Source organism: Rhea americana, unplaced genomic scaffold (genome assembly GCF_003343005.1).
Source record: "Rhea americana isolate MKP2758 unplaced genomic scaffold, rheAme1 scaffold_201, whole genome shotgun sequence".
Lineage (NCBI taxonomy): Eukaryota > Metazoa > Chordata > Aves > Rheiformes > Rheidae > Rhea > Rhea americana.
In genome coordinates, this window is record NW_028186162.1 from 173,290 (window position 1) to 190,610 (window position 17,321).

Here is a 17,321-nt window from a genome sequence, read left to right on the forward strand (position 1 = left end):
GGCCGCGGGCGGCGGTTACGGGCCGGTGCCGTCCCGCAGGAGGAGGCCGAGGAGTACGCGCGGCTGAGCCCGGAGGAGCAGCAGCGCAGGCTGAGCGCCATCGTGAAGAAGATCGACCGGGACTCGGACGGGCTCCTCACGCACGGTAACCGCGACCCAAACCCTAACGGTCGCCGCAACGGTCACCACAGCGGTCGCCGCCACGGCGCCGCAGCCGCTCGGAAACCGCTCTGAAGCGAATGGGGTTTGGGGGTTCCCGGTCCTGCTTGTGCAGCTCGGGCRGAAAGTTTAAGGGATAAACGAAAACACTGAAATCTAATGCTTCTGTTCGCGCAGAAACTGCAGTGCGGCCATGATACTGCACGTCCGCGCTCAGATACCCGGTTACGCAGAGCCCCCCGGGGGGCTGTATTTGTTCCATCACAAGGTTGTATCAAATGCCTCTTCCCGAGCAGCAGGGTTTCCACCTGTCAAACCTGATCTGTGAGCTCCGTGGTAAATTCAGGCCCTTCCTTTACATGTATCATCTTGACACTTTCTTCATCTAGTTTTTAAACGTTTTATAAAAATGCATTTCTGTCATTTTGCTATGATTTTGAGAAGAAATCAAGTGTTTCTCTCTCTCTCWCACACACACACACACACAGAGCCAAGCAGGACCGTCATTCAGACTCCAAAACTGTGATGCTTCCTTACTGTGATATTAAACCTACAGGACACTAAGCATGTGAGAGGATAAAATACRGTTTTAAAAAAGAGATCACCTTTCTCTCTTGAATGTCTTTCAGTGTATGTGCTGAAACTAACACTCTGAGCACCTCTTTCCGTGCTCCTGTGTCTGGTTTTGTAGAGGTGAGATGCAATACGACTTTGGCAGGATGGCTAATCCCAATGAGAAGCAACTGGCACTTCACGAAGGGAAGCAGACAGTTAATGGTAGTGGGCATTGTGTGCTTGAAACATCAGAAAGGGAACTGTGCTGTCTACTATACATGTTACTCATCTTTAAGAAATGACATTACTGTTTCTGTTGTGGCTTGTAGGCAATGCTGTTTTTTCTGCACAAGCCTTGGTAGTTACACAACTTGGCGTGCATGCCTCCTTGTGTTTAATCAATTCAGAGAACATTTTAGAAAGTTAGCTCCTTCAGTAGTACAAATTCAGGGTTCAGAATATGTTTTTAAGAATCTCTTGCTGCTCTGTGAAGATATTTAAATAAATTTAAATAAATCCTGTAATTTTGTATTGACACTTCTGCTAAGAAGAATAAAACAAGATATTTTAGCACTTTAAAAAAGCTGTAAGATTTTTTTCTACACCAAGATAGTAATTTCTGTAGTTTTTTTGTGAGTCATCTTCACTCTTCAGACCAGGACTTCAGCTGAGTTAATTTAGCTACGTAATTTTGCAATGCAGAGGAAGTGCTCTTCCCCTTCAGGGCATCTGAAAATAACTGGATGATTTTGAGAGTGGTTGCTCCCAATCTTCTTTCAATCGTGTAATTTTAAGGTATTTGTGGGAATTTGCCTATATATTACATTTTATTTGTTGTAGCCATGTTTTTGTGAAAACAAGTACCTTTAAAGCAGTTCCAAAATATGTAAGGCTTGATTTCAGCTCTTAATAAGTGGAAAACTTCTGATATTTAATTTGAGGTAATTAAGATAATAGCAGTGAATTTAGTTTTACTTCAGTTCATAAATTTCTCAAAAAAGATTTTTCCAAAAAGAATTGATTGGAGCAATGTTTGTTTGGCACAAAGTTATGTTTAGAGTTACCTATCTAAAGCATACTTGTCATCATTTTCCTACAGCTTTGAAATAAAAGGTGAAAGGATGCTACAATGTTGACCTCTGATTTGAGGAGCCATGACCACATAGTCATTTCGAGCTACCATAAATGCCAGCAGCTGCCAAGAGGGGCAGACCTGTGGCTCCCCTTGCTCTGGCCCCAGCAAGCTAGATAAGAGTCCTTTTCAGCAGAAAATTAATCATCTTCCCTCTCCTGAGATATGTTTTTAGTGATCCAGTTCACTGTGCAGCTGCATGAGCACTACCTGTAATCGCTTCTTCCTTCCACTTCCCATGTGTGTTGGAGTGGGATACATCACCCTTTTTGCTGGCAGCGCTAGCATATGCCAGATGAAAGTAACCACATAACTCTAGCCTAAGGATATCAATAGGGAAATGGAACTACAAAAGAGAAACTGAAGACTTTAGCTGTGATCTATTCTCTCTTTCAGTTAACTTGAAAAAAGCCATTAACATGGAAGAAACAGATTGTTTTGCTTTAACTAACCTCTCGCCTATATGCTTACATCTGAATTACAAAGTGTATTCTAACCTGAATAGACCTGTGGCATCTTTACAGTTTTTTATAGTGTAGATGATACTATTTATTTTCACAGATGAGCTGAGTTCCTGGATCCAGCAGTCTTTTAAGCATTATGTTACACAAGAAGCTAAGCAACACTTTAGTGATTATGACAAAGATGGTGATGGATTAGTGTCTTGGAAAGAGTATAACATACAAATGTATGATCGTGTAATTGATTTTGATGAGAACACTGTCCTGGAGGATCAAGAAGAAGAATCATTTCGACAGGTAAAATGTTTCAGCATCAGTTTCTGTAAGCTGTTGATAAAAGGTAACAGTGCTTGCTTATTGTAGTAGAACAAGATGGGTAGAGAAACCATAGCAGCTGGCACGTATTTTAAAACTTCCTTCTGTCTGAGATAAGGGAATAATCAGAGAAAAGTAATGAAGTATTAAAACTGCTACCAACAAAACAAAGACAGGACGAAATCATACCTCATGAGTATATTTTGCCAGCTGAGTGAACTGTAAGTATATTGGCAGTGTTATCACAGAACAYAGTCTCTAGCAATCATCTTAAAACAAAATGCCCATCTATTAGGTTAGGACATACTTAACCCACCAGTGTCCTGCACCGGTGGCCAGTATCATTGGTTTTGGAGACAGAAGAACCCTGTGTACTGTTTAGCCCTCTTTCTTGCCCTGTTCTATCCACTTTATCAATAATTTCTCAAGCACCCAAAGAGGGGTGTCTATATTGTCTGCTTTTAAAATTTTCTGACGATAGCTACCCCTAAAATCTTTTAATAGGATAAAATAGCATTTTAAAATCATTTTTAGCAAACAAAATGCAACCCTGGTAGATGAAACTGGGTGTACAAACAATWGGAAGTTATGGATTAATCTCATATATGAAAGTAAATGCTTAAAAGTAGAAAGGGAAGATGCAAGAGAATCAATGAGGGAAAATGTATCAAGAATCTCCTGTAGCAAAACTTATTTCCCTTGAAATTATGCATTTATAAGTACACACAAAAAACTACCCAAAAGAGAGTGAATTCTTAGGTTCCTGTGGCCTGAGTTTTTTTCTGGAAAGGGTTGCTTTGGCTTCTGCTTTTAATTAGAAGTAGTAGTCTTAAATATAAGGTTTTGACAAAAGTGAAGCTGGAATAGACAATAGTCAGTGAATCTTAGACACTGAACAAACTCTAAAGCTTTTGAGGTCACTTAACAGAATAATTACATAGCTTTTAAATAAAAACAACTTGAAATGGAACATCAAGTCAAAATATTGATCTCATATTTCAGATGATGCCAACATATATGTGCTGACATAGAACTCTGTTATTTACCTTTTCAGTATTTTTTTGTGTGTGATACTTTGTGCTGATTGCTTGCTAGATTTTTCTGCTTGCTGACTTCTTCAACATATTTTGGAAAGAGCCAAATTAGTGAAATTGGACAAGCATCATGTGTCAGCCATCTTCAGCATTTTCCTTAATTTTAGGAAGTAGTGATCCTGCTTTAGTTTTAATTGAAAAGTTTGATTATGGTGTTGATTTAGAATTGCTACCAAGTAAAAATATGAATTTACCAGAAGGTGGCAGTCTTGTTCACCACTTCTCAAGAAAACACTGAAAAGCAGACCTTCTTCCTCACCAGTTCTGGTCTAGTATTCTCTGTAATTAGTCCTTCTGAATTGCCTTCCTAGGTAACTCTCAGTGAAGGTCAGCTTTTCTTAAAAAGTACRTTTAATAATGCTACAGAATAGTGAAGACCTTATAATGGTACTTTGTTGTTATATGGATTAGCTTAACCTAGCTTTGAGAGAAGTGTCAATAAATGGGATATAAACAAAGAACTACAATTTAGAAGAGTCATATTTAAAGTATTTGTTATCTCTAATAAGAGATGTTTTTGGCCACTTCCTTATCCAGGTCAGAATCACATGGATAGCACAGCACACTTAATCATCCTAAAATGCTTATAGCTCAAATCAGTTGCRCTTGGAGTGGAGATCCGTTATCAATGCTCTGGGTCTTCATTTTGTCTGAAGAAACTGAACAGAATGAACCATCGGGAAAAAGTATAGGAGTTTTGCACATTTAGAATACAGAAATCAGGAAGGGCAAGAAATTAACAAATACTAACTTGCCTGTTTACAGTGCTATTATTTCTTTTAAAAGGACAAGCAAATATTTATACTTGTAATGGGTTAGAGAAATGACTTTTCTTTGAAATGTGTTCAGATGTAATGCATGTAAGCATTGTATTAAAAGAACCTATGTAATCCTTTACTACCAGAGAATATAGATCCAGAAAGTTAAATGTCCTTAAAATATAAATTCTTGAATTTGTGATGGCTACCATAATAGTTACTGTACTGTACTAGGAAATTTGGGATTCAGTTACATAACTAGTTGTATACTCAATTTTGTATTTGAATTTGGATGGATGACTTTTAAAAGAGAAGTCATCTATAAAGACAAGGCTTCTATATATTTTCTCTCTCTCTCTCTCTCTCTCTCTCTTTTTTTTTTTGAAGGCTTGGCCAAGAGTGTTTTAAATGTCTCCTTAAATGGAAAAGAAGGAAGTTTTTATCTGATTCTTAGGATAAAATTACCTCAATTAAAAGTGCTGCTCTCTTCTCTCTGAATGAGCATTTTTAGTGAAAATTTAACATTGGTATAATATGAGCAGGCAATGCGAAACAATGTACCTGATTAGTCTCCTAGCTGTAAACCAGTTGCTGTAGTGTTGTTTTTCCTTTTCATTAAGTGCTCTAACTAMATCTATTTCCTAAGCTTCATTTAAAGGAGAAAAAGCGTTTTGAAAAAGCTAATAGAGATGATGTTCCAGATCTAAATGTGGATGAATTTGTTGCTTTTGAACATCCTGAAGAAGTGGAATACATGACGGTAAGATCTGGAGAATGTTCTTATCAGTCTATGTATATAGTGGCAACACCTTTTTAATGCATGTGTACTGCAGGAAGTGTGCTTTTGAGCAGCTGTGTATATTTTGCTCTTAAAGACCAAACTAAAATTCAGATACTATGTTGTGGATTCAGTACTGGAGTTCAGAAGCTGGAGCAGTAGTTCTGTGCTTTTCTTTGAGCTCTGTTTTCAAGAACTGGGTTTGCACAACTGTCTCAGACTTTTAAGAGTGGACTGCATAGCAATCCCTAAACTYTGTTACATTAGAAATATATCAGTAAGATTTCAGTTCAAGGAAGTTTCATGTCTAGGTTAGAGTACAATTCTAGTTAGAGGGATTTATAAGGAAGATTCTTGGTACAGGGAAAGGCTAAGTGGCAGTTATTCTCACGTTGCTTAGAAGGACACAGGGATCATTTTTCTGACCCCCCCCCCCAAAAAAAAAAAAAAAAAAACACCTCACCTAAAGCTTGAATTTTAACCATACTATGGTTTTGAGTGTGTTTTGGGGATTAGTATTTCAGCCAGGAGCACTTCATCGCTGGTCATATGTTTCATCAGTGCTGTGACTGTTGGTGTCACTGCAGCTCAGTACTTGCTCAATACTGGCAGTCTACTTCACGTGCTAGTACATTGCTGCTTTTCTGCACCAGAGCCTTCAGGTTTGGCTGTCTGGTGCTGCAGAGCCAACTGCCAGGAGGAGCCCATGCAAACACAGCCTCTATTTGTATTGACATAACTGTTGATTATAGACAAACAAAAAAAGACAAAACCAGAAAAATGGTACACATGCTTCACTGGAAAACACAGTATCAAAAGACTGAACATTTTTCCTGAAGATTTTATAAAGTTAAAAAATGCAAAGGAAAGGCAAAGATTTTGAAACGAGAAAAGAGAAATAAGATAATATGGCTTTGCTCAACTTCATGTTTCTCAGTTACATAGTTTTGAAGTATGTTGTTTCCAACTCTGTGTACACTCTTCAGATTTCTTTTTAGTAAAACCTGATGTTCTAAACTCTAAGAACAAATCTGTTCTGTTGCACAGGAAGCAGTTATTGCTCTAGTTCATATAAAACAAAAGCAGATTTGAAATGACTACATCTTTGGTTTAAGGAATACATTATTACTCTAAAATGATTTATTGCTGTTTCTCTTAATTTTGRTACTGATACATTTTCACAAATTGGTATTTGCTTTTTGTATGTATGTATGCAAAAGGACTTCGTCATTCAGGAGGCTTTAGAAGAACATGATAAAGATGGTGATGGATTTGTTAGCCTGGAAGAATTCCTTGGTGATTACAGAAGAGATCCAAGTAAGGAAAAAAGAAGAGGAGAAGGAACTTCACAAAACTTTTAGAATGGGATGAACTGTATCCACATTTGTTTTCAACTTTTAAAATTTCCACCTAAAAGTTTGGAGTAACATCCTATCTTTTAAAATAACTCAGTTTGCTGGTACTGTGCATAGCAGGTCATTTTTTTTCAGTCTGCTCTGTATATATTCAGCAATAGTTTGTGTATAGCCCATTTCACCATTTTCTTGTGAGTTACTTTCTTAATTGTTTCTCAAAGACTAGAATAAACTTCTCATCACTAGGCACGTAGCTGAAATAAGCTGCAGTTTGATTAACTGCACACATCTGGGAAACTAGCCAGCATGAAAGTAAGGTTAACCTTTCCTGATCTTTATCATCTGAAGAAGGCTGCTGTCACCTTTGCTTTAGAAGGATTAATGCTGTGTGTGTTTTGAGAAAGATGGAGGGGAAATGTAAGGAGTCCCTCACTGTACCAGATAGCACCTTTCACTTCTTTTCCCCCCACCACTTTTGCCCTTCCTTAAACTTGCTCTATTCCTGCTCTAACAAGAAAAAGAACACTTCTCTGGTGTTTACCAATACTTTTCACTAGCTACTTTGTTACTACATAAATACTTTATCCATCTGATTTGCTACAAGATAATGTGAATAACTACTTTAGTTCCAAAAAGACCAGCAGCTTGATGCATGTGGAAAGTCTGCTTGGGCAGAAGGAGTGCTAAATCTTAGCTGGTGTGGACCAGCATCGTAGCAGGAGTTTAAGCCGCACAGGGGTATGGAGAAATGGGGAACTAGTCAGTTTTTCTTTTCACTCCAATCAGCCACTTAGATTCCCATCTTTTACTGCTGTGTTCCTTAGCCAGAGCCAGAAAAAAGCAATAGATCTTTGACGGAGGTACAGGATTGTTTATCTTTTTCCCTGCACTGCCTCATAAAAAGGTTTTCCAGCCCAGGTTATCAGAAGTTGTTAGGAAGGAGGGAAATAATTCATAGGCTCCTTGCAGCAATAGAGAAGATAACATTGTCATTAAAACATTTTAAAAAGGATTCAGAATTGGCTATAATTCTGTAAGCTACTTTAACTGTTTTTTAGATGGCCATATCTTACACAGTTGTATTCCTGTAGAACACACTAAAATGACTGATATAAACTACTGAGTCACACACTAAAATGACTGATATAAACTACTGAGTCTGGTTTTGTAAGCGTCTTCTGTTTTTGGGCAGCAGTGTATGGTGAGTTATGACATTAAGAATAAAAAGGGTAAACTAATGTTAAAAAGGAAAGAGAGAGACTTCACTCTTTTTCTCCCTTTATGATAGAAACCTAATTATTTTTAAACTGATATTTATCTGCCTGTGATGTCAACTACTTTGGCCTTTCATGAAGTTCAGGGAGTCTTAATCTCTGTTACTGCTTGTAAGCAATGTTTATCAATAGTGAGAAGTCAATTTGATGAAAGGCTTTAACATCTCTTGAAGAATTAGGCAGGTTAAAGAGAGCTGTCTTTCTGGCTAAGTTGAAGGATACAATACCAGTATAGAAGGCAAATATAAATCAGCAATACAAATTAAAAAAAAATAATATGATAAATGAAACTGCTTTGAAAACAGATATATCCCAGGTATTTTAGAAAAGGAACAAAATTTGACAGCGATATGAAAGCCTACAGTATTGGCCTGAATCTGTGAGCCTGTGCTAATCATGAGATTTGMCCTCTCTGTTAACTGTCACAAATGGACTTCCGTTGACTTTTAGGCAGGGGAACAGGTAGTAGAAGGTTCTTTAAAATTGAGTATAGCCTTAGAATCTTCCTAATCATGTATATTCCACAACACTATTTTTCTAGTCACTTTTTGGGACACTTCTTAAAGCTTTAAAGCTTTTCCTTTTTTATCTTATTTGTGAAATGCTGAGATGACCAACATAAGACATACTATCCATATTGCTCTTACGTGATCCTTTAAATATGTGGTGTCTGCAATGTGATTGAGTTATATACTAATGGGAGACAGTAAGCTTAACCTAGTAAATGTATATACTGTAAATACAAAATATTCCTGTCATACACTACACTTTTTCCTACTCATATGTCAGCTATCCCAACAAGTCGGAAACTATCCATTTGGCAGCATGTTCTGTATAAAGTATACTTTCTCCACTATCAATTTGGGTAATTGTTGAGGTGTTCAACAGCTCAGATGATGGTAACCCTTGCCTTTAATGTCCCCTTAGCTTAACTGCAAATTCACAATCTTAATATAATATTAGCTATAAATTCTGTTTTAATCCATACAAGTATTTTTTTTTCTTCATGTGTAGATAGATGCTTTTATTTAGCGTATTGATGCTGGTCTGCAAGCCTTGTCATTTTAATGATCTCTCAGGTTAAATTAAGTAAGTCAGTTTGCTTAGGAGCAAATGTGAAAACAGATTTTTTTTTAAGGTAAAGAATGGCTTTAAACTTGACATATGTTTCTTATTAGCTGCAAGGGAAGATCCAGAATGGATACTTGTTGAGAAGGATCGATTCGTGAATGACTATGACAAGGATAATGATGGGAGACTCAACCCCCAAGAGCTTTTGTCTTGGATAGTACCAAATAATCAGGGTATTGCACAGGAGGAGGTATGTGTTCTGACTAGTTTAATAATTATTTTTAGATTTAAATTAGTTCAGTAGAATTCTGAAGTTATCACAACAGAAAGTGGTAAATACATTCTGATTTACTGCATTGTAGTATTTGAAAAAGAATATGTAGAGCTTAGCATATGTTTTAACCTTTTTTTTCATTTTGACAAAGAATGCAGGTCCTTAAAATGCATAAAGCAAATTTAAAATTCCTATTAATTTTACGAGTGTTTGTAAAAATATAAATTAACACAGTACTATTCTACATGTTTAAAGATTTTATCTAGTTTGACTTAAAAATACAATATTTTAAACAGTTATTTTAAAGTTATAATAGGTAAGTCTAAGTAATACTAGTAAAAGAGGATGTTTACGCACTAACGGCACAATTTTGAATTGATCAGAAAATTGATCATGCTACTTTTAAGTTGATAAATTGCTATAATCTGTACATATAAAACTAGTATTTGCATAAATACAAGAAAATTAAAGTATTCCATAATTCAAGATGCAGTAATGCAAACTTTAGAATGATGATGATAATTAAAATGGTTTAATTGGAGATAGAACATCTTAATGGGTTTAAGTGGATTCTCATTTTAATTGTCTTTTTCAAAATTTTTTTCTGGTAGGGAGTAGAAGCACTTAGTGTTTCAGCAATCTGTTTTAGTAATCAGACTGTATGGTAGCTGACTGCTGTAGAGAGGATTTCTGCTTTTCTGCTAATAACTTTTTATCTTAATTAGTGCAAATCTGTTTCCTTTGACCACACTGAAGGATTTCAGTGTTCRGAAAGGCAGCAACAATATGTTTTCCCATACCTCTGTAATTACTCTTACAGTCAGGAGACAGTTTATGTTAAACAGCATAGCCCATCTTCTGTGTTGGGAAGTCTCATTACTGAAATCCCACTTACTAATATTTCAGCTCTGTTGATTACAGAAAAAGCAACTTGGCTAGGACCCAGCCTTCTGTGTTTACATATCTAACCTCTAAGCTGCAAAATTGCTCTGGTAGTATTTTTGTAAATGTAGATCTGTAAGTCTTTGCACTTTTTTTTTTTTTTTAACATACAGGACTCTTGAGGGTGGCTGATTCTTGTTTCATAGACACAATACTGTTTTATAGTAACTAAAATACACAGAGAAACTCAACACCACAGAGAATTTATATGTGTTATTTTGTTTGGTTGGTTTTTTTTAGCAATTATTTGCTATTCATTCAATTTCTGTCTTACAGCAAGGCCATGGTACTATAATAGTTCTAATCTGAAATAAATAATTTTGGTTTTATTTCTTTAATGTGCTGTTTTTCATCTATTAATGAAAGGACCTAGCAAAGTCACCTATCCTAAGGAGAAGATGGCATTGATTAAGTTGTGAGTTGCTGTTTGAAAGCTGAATATTGCAGTTTCATCTGGCCTTTAAAAAGACTTGAGAAATCTGGCAGCTAAATAACATAAAGCAACAGAAAAAAATATTATACATTCATTTTCCAGGAACTGATATGTATTTACCAAGATGTTTGTTTTAATATCCTGTAAGCTTTTGCCCTGCAAAGTGTTTTTAAAATATAGTTGTCTGACCTTACTATTATTTTCTTCAGTCGTCTTTGGTAATATAATCAGCTTAAATCTAAATAATATTTAACTAAAAAAATAGTCGTTAAGCAGTCACATGAAGACAAAGCAGTCAGTAACAGGAACAGGAGGAGTCTCTAAATCGTATTTGTGGATATTTAGCAAATAAAGATGAAAGCTGTGAAATCCTGTGAACTTCTCAAAAGTAACAGGTACGATAAAGCTGCTAGGTTGTTAGGTTTGAGCTACATAGTACATGTTTAAAATAATCCACATACCTAAGTAAATTTTCTGTAATTGTTTTTTTAACTGCTAAACTTCATCCTTTTGTAATTAATAATAAGCAAAAATTTGAGAACTGTTTAAACTTGCAGCATCATTTGAAATTTGTGTGTTTCAGTATTAAGAAAATTGTTCAGAAAAGCAAGCTTTTGCTTTTAGAAATGAAGGAAACAAATAACTATGCCTGTCTTGTCAGGCATGGGGTGAATAGGTGACTGAGAGATAAGGCGGGGGGGGCACTTGTGGAAGGGGATGTTCACCATGAAGACTGCATAGGTTCACATCCTCCCTGAGGTCCCACACATTAAGGAGCTGCTATTGTAGCTAATATTCGGCACTTGAATGCTCAGAGGGTCTCTCTGCAAAGGGAGGCTCTGTGGCTGACGTGCTAAGCTCGCGTTTTCTGCAGATCATAAACAAAAGATGAGTATTCTACTGACCAGGGGATTACAAGGACAACTGGTGCTTTCAGGAAAATGATGAATCTTCACTATACAGAGATTTGTTTAAGTACTGTCTTCTGCCCTCAAAACACAGCTAAAAGGTTTGACATTGATTTGTTGCTTTTTAATTGATTGTGAGGGTAGAGATTTGATTTTATGACTTTGCCACCAAGTGAAAAAAGGACAAGGAAGCAAACTGAGAAAAAAAGACGCTGTTCTGAATGCAAAATCTTGCCTAGCTTGTTAAAAATTATAGTGTAGTGGCAGGATGTTTACAAAGCCTTTCCAAAAGCATATTTATAAATASTAGTATCTATTAACTGTGCAACATGGTGTCCATTTATTTTAAAGGCTCTTCACCTTATTGAAGAAATGGATTTGAATGATGATAAAAAGCTTTCTGAAGCAGAAATTCTGAAGAACCAGGATTTGTTTCTTAACAGCGAAGCAACGGATTATGGCAGGCAGCTTCATGATGAACATTTCTACCATGAAGAACTTTAGACTATTTATTTTATAATCTTTATTTCTTCTCTTTCTTTCATTTGGAGCTCTTGTTAAAAGCACTCACTTTTCAGCTATGTTGCAAGTTTTATGCTGTAATTATAATAGACTAATGTTTGTGTAAATATTATGCATTTAGCATGTAATTGCCCTCCTGCAGACTTCCCTGGGCCTCTTCAAAATTAATCTTAAATATTTACTTCCAAAATTATATGATGTTGGGAAAGAAATTACTTAAAATATAGTACTGTATTGTGAAGAGTTATGCTACTGTACTTGAAAAAAAATGGAGAGTGCATATGATTCTGAGAGAATGCAAGACATACTTAGCAACTGAGAGACTACTCTTTTTTTTTGTTTGTTTTAATCGGTTGAATTGGGGAGAGGAGTGGGGAATGTTTAGAGTCAGCATTAGCTGCATTTTATTTAATACATTTGGAGAAACACCTAGATGTTCTACTTAATTTTAAATGGGTTCTACAATGAATTTTATTGTATTATAAAAAACATGCTAATTTTACATCTGCAGGAATAWTTTTTTTAATGTACAATACAATTCTAAGCATTAGCAATACAATGGGTGCTTACAATGTCAAAGCCCTCTTCATTTGTTGGATTAAAACAGTTGACTATTCTGTCTTTCTGTATTTTCTACATTTATTCATTATTGTGGGTCACCCTTAGCAATATGTTGAAATGGGAACAACCTACAGTAGCATGTTCATCTGGGAATCGCTTCTCCTATGAGAGACTGGAGTACCTAATGGYATCTCAGATATGTCACATAAACGGGATAATATGGATCCTTTGGCAATATTCTTAGCTTTTATAGACTGAACACACATCATCCGATCTAGGTGTGAAAGGAGATTCAAAAAAGCTGGGACTGCATTTAGCTTTTCTGAACCACATTTTTTAAAGCGGAATATGTTTGAGATATATATATATATGTATATATATATAAATATATATATAAAATATTTGGGAGGTGGAACTCTAAAGCATCAAGACATTACACAGGATTTGTAGTAATAGCCTCAGTTGGAAGCTTCACAATTCTCATTCGTGAAAGTGAGTACTTTCCAATTAYGTGATTGTTTGAAATAATTTGAAAGGTTAACGGTGAGACAGATTCACCTTTGCAAAGTACATATTCTCACTTTTTATKTAGTGACTAGAAAGTTACTATAATGAGCTGAATATTCTAAACACACAGAGCCTCGCAGGACAGAACATCTGGAATGTGTTAGAGGAGTTAGAGTTATCCAGGAACACCATAAAATCTCATGCTCTTGCTGYRTTCTTCTTATCTAAKATTTTMTTTCTTCTCARATCTCTTTTTATTGAGTAGAAGMAACTAGTTCTGCTTTTTGYTTGTTTGTTTGTTTTTTAATAYCATGTCTTAATTACTTCTCGGAACAAATAGTAAATTTCCTTTGGACACGAGTGTCCAAGTGTCACCATGAGGAGGCTAGCAATTTTGATTTGGAACAAGACTCCATTTAATTTTACTGTACTTCCTAGGTATTCTTATTATAGTTTTAGAAATTCAAGATGCTTTCTMAATTTTAAAGTGTTTTCTTCTTTATTCCTATACATACTTCTTTAGCTAAACTCTTGGAAATGTGAGGACAACTATTGCCATGTTGTTAATGAGCTTTTTTTTTTGTTTTAAACAAATCATGTTAGCTGTTACTACATTTTAGCCTACTGTAAGATAGAACTAGAACTACAGCTGTCATCACTTTGCAGCTCTTGTAGAGAAAACTGTAGTGCTTCAAAAGGAAACAATATAATTATACTTGTTAATGTAGCTGAAATGTAGATTTGGAGTAGTGCTAAACTCAGTCTTTTAATAAGGTTGTATCCTGTTGAAGGTTTCTATAATTCCTASAGTGCATTCATATAGACTTCTTTTGACTTCTGATAATGTTTTTTAAAATTAGATTTCTTTCCCTTTAGGCTTAAAAGCCTAATAAAGCTTTCTTTCATAAATCACAATCTTTTAAATATATGTGGCTTTTGATAGTTCAATCTAGTGTTCAGGTTGCCCAAACTGGCAATCTACCACTTCTATTCAGCCGTGTCTATCCAAATATTCTAGAAGCTGCATGAGACATTCAGTGTCTGAAAAACTGGAAAGCCTGCATTGAAAGAGTGGCCCTGCTCTACCCAGCATTTTTGACCTGTACAGAGAAAAAACATAATGAAGTAAAATTGTATCTGTCAGATCTTACAGCGATTTTACTGTGGRTTCATATTAAATAGAAACTAGTTTTAATGAGTCAGAGCAAATACTCTTTCTCAGCATTCCAGTGTGGCATAATTTATACGTAAATGTAGAAGGAACTGCTGGTACTGAATCTCTGATTACCAGGCGCCATTCAAGTCTTACACGAAGTAACTTCAGTTAACCCTGTCTTAGCGTTTCCAGCTGGCCCTATTCTTTACAGAAGAAACAGAGTTTCTTTAGTGAAGGCTGAGAGCAGTATCTGGTACCTCCTTTTCCGCTGCCTCTTATTTTACTGCAGGTAGAACTCCAGTACAAACTTCAGCTATAACAAACGTCCRAACTTTAGCTATCGCCGTGTGTGCTCAAACACGGAAAATGTTTCGGAACAGGACTGTGTCTCACCTATCTTACAAGTGCTGGTGCTCTGTCCTGTAAAACTAATGCTCCTAGCATGGTATCCCACAGATCGTACCGACCGCTAGAAAGTGTACTGAAGTTCCCTGTCCTTCCTTAAACATCTCTAGGCCTCCTCTAGCAGCACACAGCAGAGAATACTGTTGGTAGTCAAGACTATGGACTTAGAAAAGTAAGAGACTCAGTTTTTTTAGGGAAATAAGACTTTTGCCACCTCTCCATGTTCCTCTCTATCCCATCTCAGTTATAACTTTATTTTCTCATTTTCTCTCCAATCACAAACTTTACCAAACAAACAAAAACATATTATAGAGGTATTTTAGATGGTAAAATCAGATTCAGCTAATTCTACATTTCATTCCTGTATTTCTTTTGGAAGGATTAGACTATTTTCCGTGAAACTGCACAACTTCTACATGCAGAAGTTTTATCAGCACAGYTCAGTAGTTAGGTGGAACAGCTCAAAATAGACAAAACCACATTCAAATTCAGAATTGAAACCCTGGCTTTGACTTGCAGAAAGAGCCCAAGAAGAGTTAGTGAATGTTAAATGTCACTTTTTCTTTGTCAACACGTTGTAGTTTGAGGTAAACTGGCATCCTACCAAAACAAGTTGTACTCAGGGTCCCTAACCTGCTACATCTCATCACACTTTGTTAGCAGCACGTGCAGGATACCCTCAATTCGAATATTAAAGCAGATAAAGGCACTTTGGCTCCACGTAATGACCACGCAGGTATCTAGATGCAGACTGAGCATTCTTGTTGGCAAGGCAACCTCGCTCTCCAGAGACCGATCACCGACATCCTCGGAACGAGTTATCCCCGATTCAGAGCAGACTCCAGCTCTGTGGGAATATGCATTAGGATGATTCCTTGAACAGTACCTGAGTGAGAGGGACCTTCAGAGGAACAAAATACCAGCTAAACTCAATGAAGAGAAGACAACTTCTGCTTGTTCCCAAATCCTTCCATTARTAAAATCAAGGATGCAGCAAAACTGGATTTCTAAACAAACATTGCACGTAAAGTGTCAGGTGAACAGTGCAAACGGAGATTAATATGACAGCAAGTAGATGAAGTATCAATATTATAGGGCTTAGACTTGAAAAATTTCCGGAGCATAAAGCAGCTTGTACATTTTAAATCTACAAAAATGCATCCTGCCAGACACACAATTCTTTTCAAGGGAAACGGATGGATGACAGTACAAGCAAAATTACATTGCCAGTACAAATAAGCGAGACTTCTCAGCGGTGCGCAGTGAAATGACAAGAGGCAACAGTCACAAATTCCAGCAAGGGAAAACCTGACTAGATAAAAAGTTTCAAAATGATGGTGATTAAGCAGTGGAAGAGGCTTGTGCGCAGGGAGGCTGGGGAGGTATTTCCACCCTGGGGATGCTCAGAACTCAGGAAGGCCCTGGGCAACGAGATTTAACTCTGAAGTTGGCTGTGCTTTGAGCTGAGACCTCCAGAGGTCCCCTCCAACCTACATTACTCCGTTTCCAACAGTCTTCTGGGAGTGTTCATATACTAAACATATCTAGACAGTCTAAGGACCATTACAGCATACAGTGCATGCTACTTGTATCAAATAACCTAAGAGACACAAATAATCCCGTACGAAGTGACCCCATCTGAGCCCTTAGGCAASGTGTCTTTATTTTCTGTTTATTTAAAGTGATTTATTTTGAATATGTAGCATTTCCATTTTCAAGCAAACCTTTCCTTCACTACCTGCACAAACCAGAGCTTGTCAGAAGCAACAAGAAAGATCTCTCAGGGTGAACAGGGATCCCCACRTTGGTGTTAAGTGCAGCATCTCTGCATGCCCCCAGTGTGGGGGCTAAGGAAATATTTGTTCATGAAACATGTCATTTTACCAACCCTGCAATGATCTATCAAAATAAGGATACTGAAAAAAAATCCACAATAGAATCACTAAAAATAATGAAAAAGTATAATTGTTCTTTTTTTTTTTTTTTTGAGAAAGCTGGTAATAATCCGCTCAATAGTAACAACAGCAGGAAAGCAACAACAAACAATATTAATGCAAATGCCAGACATAAACAGACAGCTGAAATGTGATTCAGTTCATCAACATTTCTGGCATTTCTGGTTGGCAAAAAGGACAAGAGCTCGTGCCCACGCGTTCCAGCCGCTTTTAGCAGCCCCGTCTTCCTCGTCCTGGTGCTCTCCACGTTTATGAAGGTGACAAAATACCTGTGTGAGTGCGCGCGCGYGYGYGTGTGTGTGTGTTCTCACACAGGCGGAAAATTACAGTCCTACTTGAGAATAAACAACTGTTTTCTGTCTGCAGTGTTCTGCACTTAYGTTACATTTTCCTTGGAAGTTAAAAGACCTGCACTTTCAGACAGAAGTTTACCAACAACAAAAACTCAGATTAAATTATCTGGAAAGGTTTTGCCTTTCAAATACCGTGATTTTTCACAGAACGTAGAAGTACCCTTGCAACTGCCAGCCGAAATGGCTGTTGCCTACCTGCATTCCCCCCAGGGTCTCAATCAAGTAAGATTTTTTCCTAAGTGCATCCTAAACTTCTGTCTAATGTTTCTATGAACTCGAGCCATGATGCAAATCTGCTTCAAGCAACTGCATTTCCTCAGGGAGGGGAAAAAAATAAAATAAGAAAAGACTAT

The 17,321-nt window shown here is 36.7% G+C and overlaps 1 protein-coding gene across 1 annotated transcript; it reads left to right on the top strand.

Moving 5' to 3' along the window:
• Window positions 1-12: 12 nt before the first annotated feature.
• Window positions 13-12,652, top strand: RCN2 (reticulocalbin 2; the record flags this gene model as incomplete). Its single annotated transcript, XM_085303938.1, has 6 exons — window positions 13-145; window positions 2,408-2,604; window positions 5,121-5,234; window positions 6,473-6,569; window positions 9,060-9,202; window positions 11,861-12,652. Coding segments are annotated over 6 exons (837 nt in total), but the record flags the coding sequence as incomplete, so codon positions are not given.
• Between the last annotated feature and the right edge of the window lie 4,669 nt (window positions 12,653-17,321).